This window comes from Aptenodytes patagonicus, unplaced genomic scaffold (assembly GCF_965638725.1).
Source record: "Aptenodytes patagonicus unplaced genomic scaffold, bAptPat1.pri.cur scaffold_227, whole genome shotgun sequence".
Taxonomy (NCBI): Eukaryota; Metazoa; Chordata; class Aves; order Sphenisciformes; family Spheniscidae; genus Aptenodytes; species Aptenodytes patagonicus.
In genome coordinates this window covers 64183-82000 of record NW_027472160.1, presented here as the reverse complement: position 1 = coordinate 82000, position 17818 = coordinate 64183, and the positions used below count along the sequence as shown (strand labels likewise).

Below are 17818 nucleotides of genomic sequence, written 5' to 3'. Positions count from 1 at the left end.
TTTTCTTTATCAGCTTCCATAGAAAAGAAAATAAAATATTACTGAATAATTTTTAAGAATTTAGTGGTTTTTAAACGCCCCCCCCCCGCCGCACTCACACGCGCACACACACACCCCCCGCCCCGAACCGGTGGCCGCCGTGCGCTCGCGGCTTCACCGCCCCGTCCAGCCTCTCCGCCCCGCTCCCCCGCCCCGCCTCAGTCCGGCTCACGGTGTCTGCCCGCCCGGCCGGCTTTTTCCCTCCCCGGCTGGCGGGGGACCGGGTAGAGGCGGCGGCCCCCGGGACGAGTTCGCCGTCTGCCGAGAGACTTCAGGACGGGGCGTCCCTTGCCGGGTTATTATTTTTTTTTTTAACGAAACAAACGTATTAAAAGAAGTGTCTGCGATCCTGCAGACGCCGCGGCCCCCTCCCCCTCCCCGCCACACGCGCTCTCAGACACGCACACCTGCGCGCGCTCTCCGTCCCGCCCTCCCTCCCCGCGCTGCAGTTCCGTACCCGCCGGCCGGTGGGTGCGGCCCCCCGCCCCGACCGCAGACTCTCCGGCGCCCCGGAGCAACGAGGGGGATGAGAGGGGGTGAGGCGGGGGGTGTCCCCGCAGCCGCGCGCGTCCCGCTGCCCGGCAACCGGGGCCCTGCGGTTCCCGCCACGCCAACGTTCCCGCGCTCAGGCGCGACGGCGGCAGCGGCGGTAGCAGCAGGGGAGGGCGGGCGGCGCAGAGGCAGGCGAGAGCGCTCGGCGGGCAGGGGGGGAGCCCGGCGCAGAGGCCGGCTGGGGAGCGGGGAATGCTGTCTCTTTCCGGAGAAGGTTTCCGTTTAGGTCGTTTGGGGTTTTTTCCCTTATCCCCCTCCCCCAACACACACGGTTCGCGTTCGTTGGTTTTCAGCCCGCGGCGGGACCGGGCAGGCGCGCAGCAGGGCGAGAGGCAGGGAGGGAGGCGGGAGCCGGGAGCCGGGGCACGGGCAGGGCAGGGCAGCGACTCGGCAGCCGGGGTTAGAGACCGCACGCCGCCGGGACTCCCCTCTCCCGCCCGGGCACGGAGGCGGCAGGGACGCCGCCGGGTCCTAAAGTCTCCCGCCTGCCTTCCCCGGGGCGGCCATCCTGCTGGCGGAAGGCGGAGGGGGGGCGGGCGGGGCCGGGGGCCGCCAGCTCTGCCCGGTCCGCGGCCCCCCCGGCGGCGACAAGAAAAAGACTAAAAAAAGGTAAGGGGGGGCGGGCGCAAGGAAAATAAATAAATAAATAGCTAAACGAAGAATAACAGAAAAGAAACGAGGTGTGTGCGGGGCAGGTGTGTGTATTGGTAACGCGTTCCAGATTGTTGCAAATGTTGATTATTATTTTATTGAATCTATATTTTGTGATTGGTAATGAATGGGTAAATATAAGAATATTTTGATTAATCTTTATGTTAGCATTATGTAGGGGTTGCTGTGTTAGTAGTCTTTATGTTAGCGTTATGTAGGGGTTGCTGTGTTATTCACTGGACCATGTTAGCCTTAGTCTTAGTTTTCTAGACTGTAACCAGACCACTTAGGCTTTATTGTATATGGGATGAGTTATTTGACAACTTGACAAGGTAGATGAATATCTAGCTAACTTGGCAACGAAACTTACTTTTAAAGTAACCTAAAGTGAACTGCCCTCATTATAATACTAAAAGCACACCCACAGGTCAAGAAGACCCTTGCCCAGGTGAAGACCCTTCCCCTGCGCAAGCGTACTAACGGAGGAGAATGACACAGCAGATATTATAAGTTTATGTAAATCACTAACCAATCATTGTAATTGGGAGTGTGGTACCTTGTAATTGTTGTGTATAAATGTAACGGTGATCTAACCTGAGGTGTGCTTGATTTGTGGAAATTCCACCTTGCACCCAGCGCTGCAATAAAGAATGCCTGCTTTCTAAAACTCCAAATTGAGTCTTAGAGAGTTCTTTATCTGCCGATTTACGGTAACAAGATCAGGAACAGTGCCGTCCCAGCGAACGCGCGCGTCATTCACGGTCATGAGCTAACCATTAGCTATCAGTCAGTCATCGATAATCATGATAGCAAATAATGGCACTGATCAATAAAAATGACAAGTAATTAATACACGATAATTCATTCATGGAGTATCGCCAAAGACTGATAAAGAAAGTAATAGCACCTTATTAATCGAAAACTAAGATCGGTTATTCATAACCAGAGAGTAATTATTGACGATCGAGCCATACTAACTCAAATAGAAACTACCGATCGATTTTTATTTATGCCTTCCTTTATCGTACACTGGGAGGTAATCGCTAAGTCAAATAGCATCAATCAAGAGGAATGAATCATGATGAAGAAATTCAATTCTCAATAATTAACAATCGGTCGATTCATTTTCCACTGCTTTCTTTATCGCACACCTGTAGATTTTGAAGACGTCTAGACAGCGAACGATAATCATACCGACAATAAAGCAAGAAAGCATTAATACATACAGAGTCATCATTAATAATCAACAACGAAGAAGGTATTGGTCGTTCTTGATAATGTATTAACGTCACTCTTAATGTTTTAGTTATTTAGTCCTCCTCAGCCTATAAATTAATCAATTAATTAACAAACAGTATTTCATAAATTATAATGAAGATTATTATACTATAATATATACTATATTATACTAAACAAGATATATATACACTCAGAAGTGTGTGTGTATATATATCAACTACTCAGCCATCAGTGACAAAACAAGCTGCTGCAGAAGCCAGGTGCGTGCTCCTGCCCTATGACCTACTCGGACACATTTGACACCATAAGCACCTGCACGAGTCAGCTGCGTGTTCCGACCCTGCTAGCTACAGTGCCACCAGTGTCATCACAAGCTACTGCAGAAGCCAGGTTCATACTCCCGCTCTATTAACTACACAGGCACATGTGACATCAGAAGCACTTGAACAAGCCAGGGGCCTCCTCCTGCCCTATCTCCTACTTGGGATCATGTGACATCATGAGCTCTGCACAACCCAGTGGGGTCTCCTTCCACCCTATCACCTCCTCAGGCACATGTGACCTCGCAAGCCCAGGGCAAGTTTCAGGGCCTGCTGCAAGAGTCCACTGGTGCATTTGGTAATGCCATTCGCCTGGGGGTAGTATGGGGTGTGACAGATCCACTGGATCCCTTCACCCCGTGCCTACTCTTGAACCACCCTTGCAGTAAAGTGGCTTCCATTGTCCAATTGGATCAATTGGGGTTTGGGTAAACAACTGAACCACGACTTCAAACCTCTCACAGTATTATCTCCCTTACTATTTTCCGTGAGCCTTCTTAAATGGACCCACTGGCCATCCCCTGGCTCACTTACTGGGGACGGCGCATCCAGTTTCCCGTCCCAAGATCCATCAAATCCTTTTCAGGGGCGGTAGGTGCCTTGGAGGCAATTTCCGTCATGTCGTCATATCGGGGTTCTGTCCTCATAGTCTCTCGAGCGGGCTGTTCAATTTTGGGGGGCACCTTCCTTTTGTCTTTCCACGCTCGAATGAGCTTTTCTAAGGCCATAGTAGGCATACCGTCTGTTAAATCCCGGGGAATCCCCTTTTTGATTCCCTCAGCCCACAATAAGTTTCTCTTTGCCCCCGAGATTTACGTGGGGGGTGTGTGTGTGTGTCTTGATTATCCTGCTGTTCCACTCTTTGCACCACAGTTTTTGATTTTGTAGCTCCCCCACTCCTACCATACTTTGTTAACTCTTGGGCTACTTCTCCCCAAGTCATGGGCCCTCCTCCTCGGGCCCGTCTCCCTCCTCGTGGGGCTAACTGCAGTCTTGTAGTTGTACTGCATATAGTTTCAAAGAATCAGGCAAACCCCGGATCAGGGGAGTCATTCTATCGGGGTTAGCAATTAATAGCATCGGGGAAGGTTGTTGAGGGACTAAACGCCTATCATGCATTAACTGAAGACAAGCAGCCTTCTGCAAACTCTCGATCAAATGGTTTAGAATTGGGGTTTCGATGCATACTGGATCTCCCCTTTCCAAGGGGTCTAGACCCCCTGCCCAATAAGCAGTTCGTTGAGTTAACGACCACGGCTCTCTTGGGTCATCAGTAGTTAGGAAAACCCCTGGCCCCCAGTACCCCTGGGCCTCCTCTTCCAACAACAGAACTCGATCACCACCGGTCAGCGATACTCTCCATACATATTGTGTCTCAGTTTCTTGGGCTAACCTGGTGTATTTTTCCTGGATTTTCGACATTTTGGCTGCCAAGTACAGCACCGTCCAGATAGTAATTTGCGGGGCTCCCGCACCTTGGCCATTATTGGCAGTCTCTGTCTTAATCACTGGCCTCATCACCACTTCCTCATTCTCGGGGTAAAACATTTCTCGGTCAATTTCTAGCTCCTTAATCGGATACAATGGTCTTAGGCTCTGGTTTTTGGCCAACAGTGCCAAGCTCATAAATACTGGCACACTATCCAGAACAGAATTAAGATTTGTCCAATCCGGAGATTCTTTTCCCCCTTCCTGTAATTTGGACCGTAAAATTTTTTCTCGGTCCAAGGCATCTGACAGAGCCACGCGGAGTCGCTGAGTGGTATTACGTTCAGCAGTCAGTTGGCTCCGCAGGATTTCCACTTGTTCTTGCACAGATTCAACCATTTCATCATTAGTTTGCTTAACCAGGTGCCTCTCCTTCTGGGCTGCCACTAGTGCTGCTCCCAACACAGCACACACCGTGGCTCTCCCTTTTCCTGGCCGCGCCTTTTGTTCCTTCATAAGGGTTGTAATTTTATCTGCTACAGCTTTCGGGTCATGCCAACTAATATGGGCCCATGCCATCCCTGGTGGGGAAGGGCACGCCTTATATTCCTTTAACTTTTCAATAACGGGAGCAGTCAAGCACCGGCATTTCCCAGGCAGCCATGGCTTGCACTGCTGAAACCTCCCCCGGCTTATCGCTGAGAGGTCACTTCCCGGCTCTCCCTGCCCACACTCACCGGGTGGAGAGTCGGTGTCCCTTAGGACCTTCCAACACTGAGGGGATCCTGTCCGTGATGCCAATTTATATGTCATGTGTCACACGGACTCAGGTGGCCACAGAGCCCCAATGACAAAGTACGATTGACTCAAAGAAAGTAGATCTAACAATACTTTTTAATACACATTAAAAGCGGCGTACAAATGATTATAAGAAAAAGAAAGATAACGTAACACTAACACATCGGTAATATCATGATTTGACAAAGTCATCACACTTACAGAGTAACAGGCAACAGACTATAGAAAGTAATGATTCTCGGACACGATGAGAACCGGCAGGAGAGACCGTCACTGTCTGAGGTCAAGTCCTCGTCATCGGTTCACTCATCCCCTACTACTTATATAGTCTGTTGGTCAGGTATATTTTAGAATTCAATCCTTACTTCTAGCAATCTCAGCTTCTAGTCAGTTGTGTTTATTAACTCAGCTACATGCCTTTTTGAACTCTTGCCTACTTGCGGTTTCTGCTCTACTAAGTTGCTTAGCAATGGCTTCACAGGTGCAAGCCACTAAAACTGCAAGCCGTATATGCCATTTGAGAAGAGGCCTTATACCAAGTCTTTTTCAGGCCTAGGAGAGCAAAAGTCAATTCATAAGTTGAGGACTATCAAGCAACACGTAGACGCTCCCGTCCACATCACGCCCACCTACGAGAAGGGGAGAGTGACCAAGGTCTGCAAATCCCCTCGATGTGGATTAAGGTGAGATAACACTCAAGGTCCATACACCAACATCAACTTTAATGGAACAAACACTCTATAAGCATTAACCCTCTGCATATTAATATGTCACATAAGCTAAGCAGCTTTATGAGAAGTTGAGATAGGCCTTGCGTTACTTAGCAATATCAAGGGCAAAGAAAGAGAGAGGGAAAGAAGAAGAGAGCTAGAGAGAGAGAGACAGAGAGAGAGATCACCAATCCTGGATCCAGCGTTGGACCTGCCAACAGCGGGTGTGGTGTAGAGAGTGCCCCAGGAGGCTTGTATGCGTCCCTATTTATTGGCCCCAGTCCAAGGCTTCTGGACTCTTCTCTCATCCCGGTTTCAGGAGTGGTTGAGACATCAGTCAGTCAAGGAGAGTGACACTAGGCCCCTCCCAATGGCTGGCTTCTGGAGCTTTCTCTTGAGGCATTGTCTGTGCTCACAGCACAGTTACATGGGCTTTGTCCCTTACAGTGGCACAGGGCAGGAGCTGGCCAGGGTGTGGAGGAAGGAAAAATACTGGTGAGGAGCCGGCATAGGGACAGAGCGGGAAAGAGATAGAGGGGAAGGGGGACAGCGGGGTGCAGGAATAAAAATAGTGATAAGCAGCAGGACAGAGGGACACAAAGAGAAGAAGAGCAGGAAGGAGGACAGAGGGACAGACTGACACAGGCAGGGTGAGGGAGCGGGCCGGGGGGCAGAGAGACAGAAAAGGTGCCAGGAGACTGGGACAGGGAGCAGGACAGAGGGGCAGAGGGGAAAGGGTGAGAGGGAAAAGGAAGAGGAGAGAGAAAGGGAGAGGCACAGATGGAGAGTGGGACACAGAGCAAGAGAAGGACGGGAAACACTCCAGCGAGCCTGAGAAACAGAGGGATGTGGATCAGGACAAGGAGGTGGAGAAGGACAGAACAGCGATGGCCTCCAGGGTGGAGACGGAGGAAGGGCAAAAGGGGATGGGGAGCAGGACAGAGGCCCGGAGAGGAGAAGGCGCAGCCATCTGAGCAGGGGATACAGGCAGGAAAGAGGGGACAGAGAGAAAAAATAAGGCCAGGAAGCAGGACATGGTGATAGAAAAAAGAGGACAGGGAGCGGGGGAGAGAGATTTAGAAAAAGAAAAAAATAGCAACAGGCTGTAGGACACACAGGGAGGAAAATACAGACAGGGAGTCAGAGAGAGGGAGAGAGAGAGAGAGAAAGAAAAAAATAGTTCTGGGCTAAAGGAGGAGAGGGAGGAATTAGGGAGCCGGACAGAGAGTGATGGGGAGAGACCAAAAATAGCAATTATGGGCAACTGCCCCCCTGCTCACCCGCCGGCCTGTGCGGGAGCTGCAGATTATGCACTGCCATGGCCGCATGCCTCGTCCTGGCCCTCTGATGGGAGCAGGATGGGACCCAATCAGTGGCAGCCTCAGCACTCAGCCCATGGCCCCTCCGTGCCAGCCGCACGGGAAGGGTTCTGACCTCCAGGGCTCGGCAGGGCCTGCTGGGCAGCCGCGCTCCCCCCAGCAGCCCTCAGCAGAGACTGCTCCCACCTCTCTCCCCAAACCCTCACCTCGGCCTGGTCCCTGCCGGTCGCTGGCAGCCCCCGCCGTGCCTCCCCTGCCTGCACGCTCCCTGCGCTGTGTGCCAAGGAACTGAACACTGGGACAACTGGGATCAGCGCAATGCTGCCAGGGGCTGCATCCAAGGTGCCCCCCATACCAGGCGGCACACCGAGCCCCCGCTCTCCACTGCCCCATTGACCCCTCTTGGAGCCAGCACTGCTGTACAAGGTCAAAGCCACGGCCATGCCCAGAAGGGCTGAGCATCACGTCCTTCATGCCCCACATCCCCACGCTGCTCCAGAGGAGACCAAGCAGAAGCCAGGTCTCCTGCTGCGGCCCCCAGCCTGGCCACGTCCCCACCTGGCAGCCGAGCATCTCCCGCAGCTGAGTGGCCCCAGCAGAGCAAACCCCCTGGCAGGCAGAGAGCACTGTCGGCCTTCGCTGCCCAGGCACGGCCCCGATGGAGGAATGGCAGATGGGGCAGCCCTGAGCCCTTGGGCCCTGGAGAACACCGCTGCCCATCTCATGGGCCAGGAAGCGCAAGTGCAGGCAGGCCAGGTCACTTGTTCCAAGTCACCAGCTCCGGTGACATGACTCCCAGCCCCTCCGGCACCCCCAGCCCCTCCGGCACCCCATGCCCAAGGCAGAGGCACATCTGGCTCCCCCTGCGCCGCCTGGAAACGGAGCCCTGGGCTCCAGCTGCTCCGGCCCTGCTCCAGGGGAGAACCGGTTACAGGGGCATGAGCAAGGGCAGAGGGGCTATGGGGAGGCACAGATGGATGTGGTAGGCATTCCCCACGCTACAGAGTGGGGATCCCAGCCCCACAGGGCCAGGACCCCACACTGCACACACCCAGCTCCCTCCTACCAAGGGCAGAACGCAAGTCTTTGGGCTCATCGGCTGCCTCGGGTGCACCTGGCACTGCAGGGCGTCAGCCACCACCACACCACCATGTCTCCACCAAGGGCCCAGCCTGGACACGGGCTGCTCCATCCGCAGCAGCTGGGGAAGGTTTCCGGCAGCACCTGGTGCCCCAGGCTCTCCCCAGGCTCCGAGCGCCCACAGGGAGGGAGCTGGCTGAGGGGCCTCCCAGCTCCAAAGAGCATCCAGGGGAAAGACAAGAAGCAGCAAGAAGGCCAGGAATCACACGCTGCAGGAGACAGATTTGTGTTGTGTGGGAAGAGAAGACGGGAGCTCATCCCAGGATGAAACCTGCTCCCCTGAGCCCAGCGCTGGGGTCACACAAGACAAGGCCGATCCACATGAGCTACACAGGGGTCTCAGGCTGGGAGCCGGGAGGTGCCAGGGCTGCAGGCAGCACAGCCTGGGAGGAGGCTGCCTCGGCAGGGTGGACTCTGGGTGCCTGCAGGACAGGCACCTGCCAAGGGCAGCAGGGCAGGCCGAGCCACAGGCAACCACTGCTCAGCCATGCTGCGCCTACTCAGGGGACAGTGAGACAGACGGGGCCACCAAGACAGACGGTGACTCAGCAGCTGAGTCATGGCTGAGTCGGCACCTTGGGACGGGCAGTGAGTCATGAGTGCCCCGGAAAGCTGAGGCCGATGAGAGCGTGACGGGAAACCTCAGCCCTGCTCCTGGAGCAGGCACAGAGGATCCTGCAGTCCAGAAGCACCGGCTTGAGCACCAGCTCTGAAAATTCAGTGCTCCATTTTGTCTAGAAATCTCCCTGTCTCCAATGTGCTTCGTTGCATGCCGTGCTGAGCAGCAAGTCCAGGCAGAGCCAGGGCACACGGGGCAGCAGCCAGATGCTGCGGGGTTGCCCCTGTGGAGCAGAAACATCGGGAGTGGGGTCTGGAAGGGGCGAGGGGAGCCTGGGAATCTGTCAGGAGCATCCTGGCTCAGGAGCAGGGGATGGGGCAGGGACGTGCAGAGGTTGGGGCTGCCTAAGTGTTTGGGGATGTTACCTCTCCAGCTGAGCCTGGGAAAGGCCCTGCAAAGGAGAGCATCAGGAACTGGGGCAGGTCTGTTTGTTTAACATGTTAAATTTTAATAAGAGCATTATTCACAGAAAGAGGAATCCAGATCCCAATGCTGCCAAGCCCTCCCCTGGGCTTGTGAACACTAACCCGAACCGAAACCCAAACACCCTAACCTGAACCCTAACCCTACATGAACCCAAACCCTAATGCTAACCTGAACCCTAAAGCTAACCCAAACCCTAACCCTAAACCCTAACTGTAACCCAAACCCTAACCCTTAGCCCTAACCCTAACTCCTAACCCCAATGCCAACCCCTAACCCTAACCCCTAACCATAACCCTAACCCTAAACCCTAACCCTTAACACTAAACCTAACCCTAATACCCTAACCCCTAATCCTAACCCTAATCCCTAACCGCAACCCTAACCCCTAACTCCTAACCCTAACCCCTAACTCTAACCCTAACCTACCCCCTAACCCTAACCTCCTAACCCTAACCCCAATCCCAATCCCTAAACCCTAATCCCATCCCCTACCCCCTAACCCTAACCCCCTGACCCTCACCCCTAACCCCTAACCCTAACCTCAACCCTAAACCCTAACGCTAACCCCAACCCTAACCCCTAACCCCTAACCCCCTAACCCTAACCCTAAAACCTAAACCCTAAACCCTAACACTAACCCCAACCCTAATCCCTAACCCTAACCCCTAACCCCAACTGTAACCCCTAACCCTATCTCTGATCCCTAACCCTAACCCTCATGCCTCCCGCATCCAGGTGGGCCAACGGTTTTACTGCGACTTGCACAGCGGGAGGTGGGCTGGGGGTGCAGCCCTGTCAGGGCAGGGAGAGGCAGAGCCGGGCAGGGAGCTCGAGTGGTCCAGGAGAAGGGCAAGAGGGTTTGGAGTATCCCTGGGCCATGCCCAGGAGACGAACACCAGCCCTGGTGCCACCAGCTCTGCAGCATGGGCTGGTGTCCACCTCCCCACGGGGCCGGTGCGTGGCACATTAACACGGGCACAGAAGGCAGCTGCGGGAAGGAGAGCAGCTTCTTGGGACTCCGGGCTGCATCACCGGGCAGCGCTGTGTCCGTGTGGGTGGCTTTGAGGGGCAGTTTGGGGGACAGAGACCCAGCAGGCAGCTTCAGCCCTGTCCCAAATGTGCTGCGGGCCACAGGGACTCTGACCTCCTCTGGCCCCGGCAGCTTCTTCCCCAGCAGCATGTCTGGTCTCGAGACAAAGAGAAAGAGAGAAGTTCAGCGAGGAGACAATTCAAGGAGCCAAGGACACAGAGCGATACTGCCCTCCCCATCCCTCCCCAGGCCCACACAGGAACCCTTGGCTCAGCAGGATCCTTCCTGCAAACTGTCCTCCCTCGCGCCTGCCCATTCACAGCACTGTGCCTGCCTCCCTGCGAAGCTGCAGCCCACATGCCCTTGCAGAGCAGACAGAGGGGCAGCAGCTCCCAGCTCCCGGGAGCGATGGCCGAGAGCATCCTTCAGGACTCACCCGACCCATCACCGGTGAAAACAGGGGTCTGTTGCTCACAGTTTTCTTGACCTGATCGGAGATGCTGCCAGTGTGGCCAGGCAGGCTGGAGGCAGCTTTGGCAACGGGCCCCTCCGAGCTCTTCTTGGGGCTGGGGATTCTGGTGAAGGCAGAGAAGTGCACGTGTTAACTGCAAGGGTTTGAGCAACTGGAACGCTCTTGTCAGAGATGCACGCAAGGAACAGGAGCCAGAAGCTCCAAGGAGGCGAGGTGCTCTTGATCTACAGCAAAACCATGACAAGGGGCTGGACCTCTCCCTGCCACCCTTCTCCAAGCCAGCACACGCACGTGGGCATTGGGGCTACTTGGGCCAAGCTCCTTCCCGCACCCAGGCACGTGCTACCAGCCCTGTCCCAAATGCTGAGAGCAGGGGGCAGAGGGGCCGGGAGACACAGGGTGCTCTCACCTCAGGTAGAACAGCACGTAGGCCTGCTGGTTGAGGACCACTTTGATGTTGCTAGAGCATACCAGGTCATCATTGTCCATTTGATACCACTGCCCATTGTTGGCCTGCAGAAGAAGAGAGAACAGGGCCGGGCTGTGGCCGGGGACCCTCCTGGCCTGAAGAGCAGCAGGAACAGTGCCCATTGGCAGAGCTCCTCTCCCCAAAACCCACAGGTGGCCCAGGGCAGGCAAGGGGACTCTGCGAGAGCAGACCTCCACGCTTCCTGCGGCAGAGCACAGCCTGTACCCCCCATCCAGTGCTCCACACCACGCTCTAGGCAGCAGGACCTCAGGCCAGGAGACAGGCCCAGCTCTGGATTGCCAAGCACTCACCTTTGTGATTTTGCCTCCACTGAAGTTGGCAAAGCGCTTCAGCGAGAGTGTGAGAACATTGGAGGCTCGGTGGATGGTGAAGCGTTTGCTGGCCGGCACTTTCTTCTTGCATCTGCACAGGAAGAGCTCGGGCTATTCAAGCTGTTCCACCACCCAGATGATTGCCAGCCCTGGCCAAGTGGCAAACCCCACAGAAATGACCCTGCTGACACCAGGCACCGCTCCAGGGCACCTGCTCACAGCCATGTCTGCTGGCCCAGGTCCTCCTCACGACAGGAGGGAGTTGAGGAGTGGCAGGCTTCATCTCAGGCTTCCATGGCCACATACCTCACCATAGCCATGGAACAGGTAGAGAAGCCCTCCTGTACTGTGGCAGGCTTTCCACCTGCTTCCCACCAGCACACCCACGGGCCCCTTCCTGCACACAGCCCCACACACTCATTTGGCACACATGTAGGCGTTCTCCCTGCCCAGCACGTCTGACTTCACAAACAGCTCCAGTGCCCGCACTATGTTTGTGGCTGGCTGCAAGGACAGAGGAGAGGTCAAGGCACGGGTGGCCTGTCCACGCAACAGCTCGGCTCCCTGCTGAGACGCTAGCCCTGAGAGATAACACAGAGCATGAGTACAGGGCCACAGACTACACCAAACCCGTGAGCCTGCCACCAGCTAGGCAATGGCCAGCAGGCTGTGAGGGACAGCTGCGCTGCCCCCCAACACCATGGAGCCTCAATGGAGGAGTTGTGGCTCACACTCAGGCAACAGGCACTGCTCTGTCAGACAGAGAAGGCAGCACAACAACGGAAGCTGCTTCCCTCTTGCCTGCACCGTGCCTTGACACTGGCAGGTTAAGGAGCCTGGAGAGCAGTAATGGGGCAGTTGCAGGAACATCCCCAACGAGAGCAGAGCTCCTCCCCATCCCCGACCCTGCTGCAGTACCCTGATCTCCAGCACCAGGCCCAGGTAAGGGTCATAGGTGTCCGAGACACTCTTGCACGCCGAGCACTTCACTGCAAAAGAAAGAGTCATGAGCACACCCTGGCACAACACCTGCACCCGCCAACACCCCAGCACAGTGCAGGCAGCTGCAGTATTCCCCCTCTCTGGGTTTGGGCTCTAGGGTGTCAGCACCAGGATTCACAGCCTGGCAAGGATGAAGGCTGGCAATTTCACTATGTGCTGGGACAGCAAGTGTTGCTAGATAGCTGGCAAAACGGGTTCCTTTGCTGGTGGCAATGAGCTGGGGACACACAGCCAACAGCTTTTTCCATCGCCACAACAGGGGTCACAACCCGCAGGTATCGCAAGACTGACCAACTGCAGCTCTGGATAATTTACACACGCTTAGCAATTTTCCCAAAAGATTTTTCCTGCAAGGCCCTCAGGGAAACAGCAGCCCTGAGAGTCACAGGCCCAGGACCTGGCAGGCAGCACTCACCACGGGACCGCAGGTAACCACCAAAGTTCTGGTGAACCAGCGTCGTGGCCTGGGTCTGGCGATCCAACCTAGAGACAGCAGCACCGGATCTCAAACTGCCCCTCCGCAATGGCCACTCCTGCAGGCTACTGCTGTGTCCTCAGGACAGCTCCCCCTTACGCGCTCTGGCCAGCGGACGGGCTGCAGAGCTCCGGCAGTGGAGGGAAGTCGCAGCTTCTGCCAGTCTGCTCTCCCAATGCCGGAGCTCAAAGGGTGGCACAAGTCTCCAATGTGCACCTTCCTCTAGAAGAAGCAGAAACTCCTGGCCAGAGCTCAGAGCTGGGTGCTACAGACAGAGGCAATGCAGGCTTCCCAGGACAGAGGGCCCAGGGGAAAGCTGCTCACCCACAGCCACAGAGCTGGGGCTGAACTAGCAAGCATGCCTGGATTCCTCGGCAATTGGGACAGGATCCAAACCCATAGCAGCCTCAGGACCTGGGGACAGGACCACAACTATGCTGGGACAGAAGAGTCAGAAGAAGGGAGAAGGCAGACAACAGCCCAGAGCTGTGTCACAGAGGGGCAGAGAGTTGGGCTATCCACCCGAGGCCCCTGGAGTCAGTACTCCCTCTATGAGTCTGACCTGGGGGACACGTTCACACCCCAGTCCCCTCCTGCAGGCGCAGGGGACCAGCGAGGGGACAGTGGAGGAGAGCAGCGACAGGCCGTCAGCGGCCCCACATACTTGGTACAGCCATTCAGGCAGGCCTTCTGCATGGTATCAATGGTGTAACACAGGAACTCGTGCACATCTTCCTGGCTGCCGAAGCAGATGTGCTGGGCAATCTCTGCAGGAGAGGCAGGAATCAGCCCCAATACGTGCTGCATCATATGCAGGCCCTCCCTCCCTCCCTCGGGGCAGGGACTCCGGGGTTTGAGCCCCCTCAAATCCAAAACAGATGTCAGACTCATGCCGGCCATGGGGGAAGCCCCATGCAGCCCATGAAGTCACCAGCCCCCGGCAGGCTCAGTGAGTCATCTCAGAAGAGCCATCTGCCAAGACCTGCCCCAATCTCAAAGGTTCTGCTCCTGCATAAGTCATAGAATCATAGAATAGTTTGGGTTGAAAGAGACCTTTAAAGGTCATCTAGTCCAAATCCTCTGAGCCCTTCCTCGCTCCCTCCATTTCTTCACCTCTTCCCCCACCTCCCCTTCATTCACTATCATCCTCACTTTAATAAACGAGTTTCAAGGCTGGTATGAAAATTTCTGAGCAGATCAAAATCCAAACGCGCCTTTGCCCATAATACTCTACCACTCCTCCCACCTACCTAGTCCTGTCCCAGCTTCTCTCTTTCACTTGTTTTTCTCCAAAACAGAGGCATGTCACATCCTAGAGAGAGGGAAAAACACCCCAAACCAAAAAACAATTGTTTTTGTAAGAAAGATCCAAAAGGAAGCAGGAGCTACAGTGCATATAACAGCCCTTTCAGGAGGAGGAGGAGTTTCAGGGAGAGTTTTCTGCCCACGAAGCCCCAGAGCCCCTGGGAAGAAAATCGATCATGACTACAGCCTCTGAAGACCCTTTTCCCCCTCCTGTTCTTACTCAGGGCCTACACCCAAGGCTTGAACGTGCAGGTTCTGCAGCTGCTGTAAAACCTGATCCAACACAGCCTGAACTGCATTAGTCCCCCCCAGGGCGCTAATTGTCTGCAGGCAATTTAGTGAGCGTGGACTGAAGCTCCCAGACTCCAGCAGCCACCTTGATATGGACCATCATTTAACCAGACCTGAAACACTGGAGGATCCGTGTGGTTTCACACTAGATACCAAAGCTGGGAAATTCCTCTAACACAACACTAACAAACAAACACAAACCTCCTTGGCTGTGAGAGCTACAGTATGAGCCCAGCGTCAAGCTGCCCTTCCATATTGGCATTACAGCTCCTAGTCTGTCCAGCATCTGTACAAACGTGTGCAGCATTACCTACAGAGATGACCATTTCAATGTAAGAGACAACTCCTGCGCACAAAGATCATGCAGGAAAAAAAGGGTTACTAGGCACTGTGCAAAGGCTGATGGAAAATCTGACTGCAAATATTCAACCTCTGGCTAGAAGCTACATAAGAACAAACTGCTTTGGTGAACATCAAAAAACATGCACGGCTTTCTCAAACTCTGGCCGGGGGGGCCGCTGCTCGGGGACTGGCTGGGCATTGGTTGGCAGGTGGTGAGCAATTGCATTGTGCATCACTTGCTTTGTATATACTTATTATTATGATTTTATTCTATTTCAATTATTAAACTGTTTTTATCTCAACCCATGAGTTTTCTCACTTTTACTCTTCCGATTCTCTCTCCCATCCCACTGGGGGAGGGGGAGTGAGCGAGCGGCTGTGTTGTGCTCAGTTGCCAACTGAGGTTAAACCACAACAACGTGCTATTTTAAAGCACGTTACAGTTAAAACAACAGTAGTGAGAAAATAGTCAAGAATTTGACTTGCAGAATGGGAGATGACTCGTGACTTTCTCAACAGCTTTTACTATTGATGAAGCTTACAACCACCTCACTATTTGGGAATGACATACTTTGTTAGTATTGGTCTGGTTAGAAACTCAGCAGGCTGGCTTGTTCATAACTGCAATTTTTCAATCAGAGGAAAGACAGAACGAAGGAAGAACTAAGCGGAAAGAAGGCCAGCAGGTACCACTTTCAACTAACTTTCACCTGGGTGCAGAAGGAAGCTTCCTTCTAAAAACAATTGCATCTCTGTCGGGATATTGGCTATTCTAGGAAGTGTCTTTTTTCCACCCTTTGCCTCACTAAAAAGCTTTTTGGCCCAGATGGTTTTCTCCTGCTGCAGAAATGTGAAAGTATGGGGAATCTTGCACATTTGTATAGGAAAGCTGTTGCCCACTTAGCTCTGTAGCTGTGAGGGTAGATGCTGCAATGGTCACGGTCACCTGCAAACAGCAGTTGTCTTTGCCTTATGCCCTAACATATCACAGACGAGCCACATCATGAGAAAAACATGCTCAATTACAACTTCCTGGCTGGATGAGCAAGGACACCACTAGCGGGTCTGCAGGTCAGAAGCCCAATGCTGGTGCCACACCTCAGGCTCTTGACACATGAGAAGCTTAAAAGCGGGGCGGTTACTGTTGGAATGCCAAAAATAAAGGAGAAATATTGCTTGTGTGGGACTTAAAAAAAGAAAGGAAGAGCTTACTCTCTCTGTATTACATTTTCCAAACTGAAATGTAATATGTAAAAAGCAATCAAGACAGGATTAACAACTACCAACAAGTAAAACAGATTTCCTGGAATTATTCTGGAATCATATAATCCCTGTCCTAAGGAAGCTACCTGCCTTGAAGATGCAAGGCAGTGGCATTTCTGCGGTTGCTCACCTAGATTTTAGTTCATCAGTTAGCTCGCAGCCTGGGTTTTAAAAGAGGTTGTACTGGATAGAAGAGTCAGAGTTGAATTGAACTATCACATGAAGTTGAGGGGAGAATACAACAAAACATATTTACCACAAACTGCTATACACTTGACAAAACAGTAATCTATTTGGCATGGCAGACTTGCCATGATTTAGATGCTGCTAACATCTCTTGTCAGAAGCTGTCGTTATTTTGTGGGCTATTGTTATACTCATGAAACAGCCAGCCTTCACTGGCATGAGGACTGGAGTGAGACCCCTGTGATTTACTATGCTCACTGACTCAGTCTGCAGAAAATAAACAAACAAATAAAAATAATAAAAAAAAGCACATGTAGCACAAAAGAGGGCCTTCTTCAGAACTGAATGGCTCTATAGGTAAAACAATGGATTAGATTAGTTTCTAATTAATTCTTAAGTTCTCCTTCCACTGCTTTGACAAGTGTTGATTCAAGATCTCTCTGCACTCAGAAGCTCTACAGTTGGATATCCCAGCAGGAGGGGTGGGGGACAGCAGCCAGGTAGACCAAGACCTACTACTTGTTCTTTCTGTTAAGTCAATCAACCTTAAGGAGCATAAAAGCTACTCCTCTGATAGCAAAAGCAGAACGGGATGAAGGGGCTTGAGATTTTATAACTGGTCTCCCACATATCATAACTATGTATCATGAAAAACTTCATTTTGATCACATTTCACAGTTCCTTCACAGCCAGAAGGAATTTCCTTACAGGAGTTTTCATACCACTAAACTGGCAAAAAGGTATACAAGCCTTTTCATCCCTTTTTATCCTCTTACACTTGTTCCATAAAACCATTTGCCACTCTCCAGCTCACAATCGCTCTAAGCAGAAAAGTCCTATCTGCCACACACTTGTCATAAACTAGGTAGGATATGACAGAGTTTCAAATACATCAGTATTTATAAAATTAGAAACTTTAAAATGCAAAAAAGAAAATAAAAAAAAGGTTGGTGGGGGAAAAATTATTTTCTACCTTGACTGTTAGTTTCTTAAGCTGCCAGTATTTAACATTAATGTATTTCAAGGTCAGGATTGCAACAGTTCTGCTACTTGTGGATATCAGTGAGAGATTATCTGCCTTCCACCACTTCAGGTGCTCTACCTACACTTATTCATGGATCTGATTTTTTTTTTTTTTTTAATGTTTAAAAGGTTAGAATCCGCCCCTCCAAGGTATAATGGGCAAAAGAGGACATTTTAAGTGAAATTAAATTATGCTTCTCTTGACTTAAATACAGAAAGTTAGCTCCACTGGTACATTAACCCACAAGAACATTAAGATCCCCAACTTCATAGACACCCATAAATTATTTTTGGAAACAGCAAATTACTAAAGATAGTACAACACTCTATGAAAGAGAAAAAGAATGCACACAAGCAGCATTTTCCTTTTTGACTAGAAAATGAAAA

At 52.6% G+C, this 17818-nt stretch overlaps 1 protein-coding gene across 1 annotated transcript in view; it reads right to left on the bottom strand.

The window, feature by feature from the left end:
* Positions 1–10707: 10707 nt before the first annotated feature.
* LOC143173754 (ubiquitin carboxyl-terminal hydrolase 36-like) overlaps positions 10708–17818 on the bottom strand; it is a gene marked incomplete at its 3' end in the record, with an annotated part of 62346 nt that continues 55235 nt past the window's right edge. The window contains 7 exon segments of the mRNA XM_076363906.1: positions 10708–10846; positions 11153–11256; positions 11524–11635; positions 11960–12048; positions 12463–12533; positions 12962–13029; positions 13686–13788. Coding sequence (XP_076220021.1) covers positions 10708–10846; positions 11153–11256; positions 11524–11635; positions 11960–12048; positions 12463–12533; positions 12962–13029; positions 13686–13788 — 686 coding nt within the window.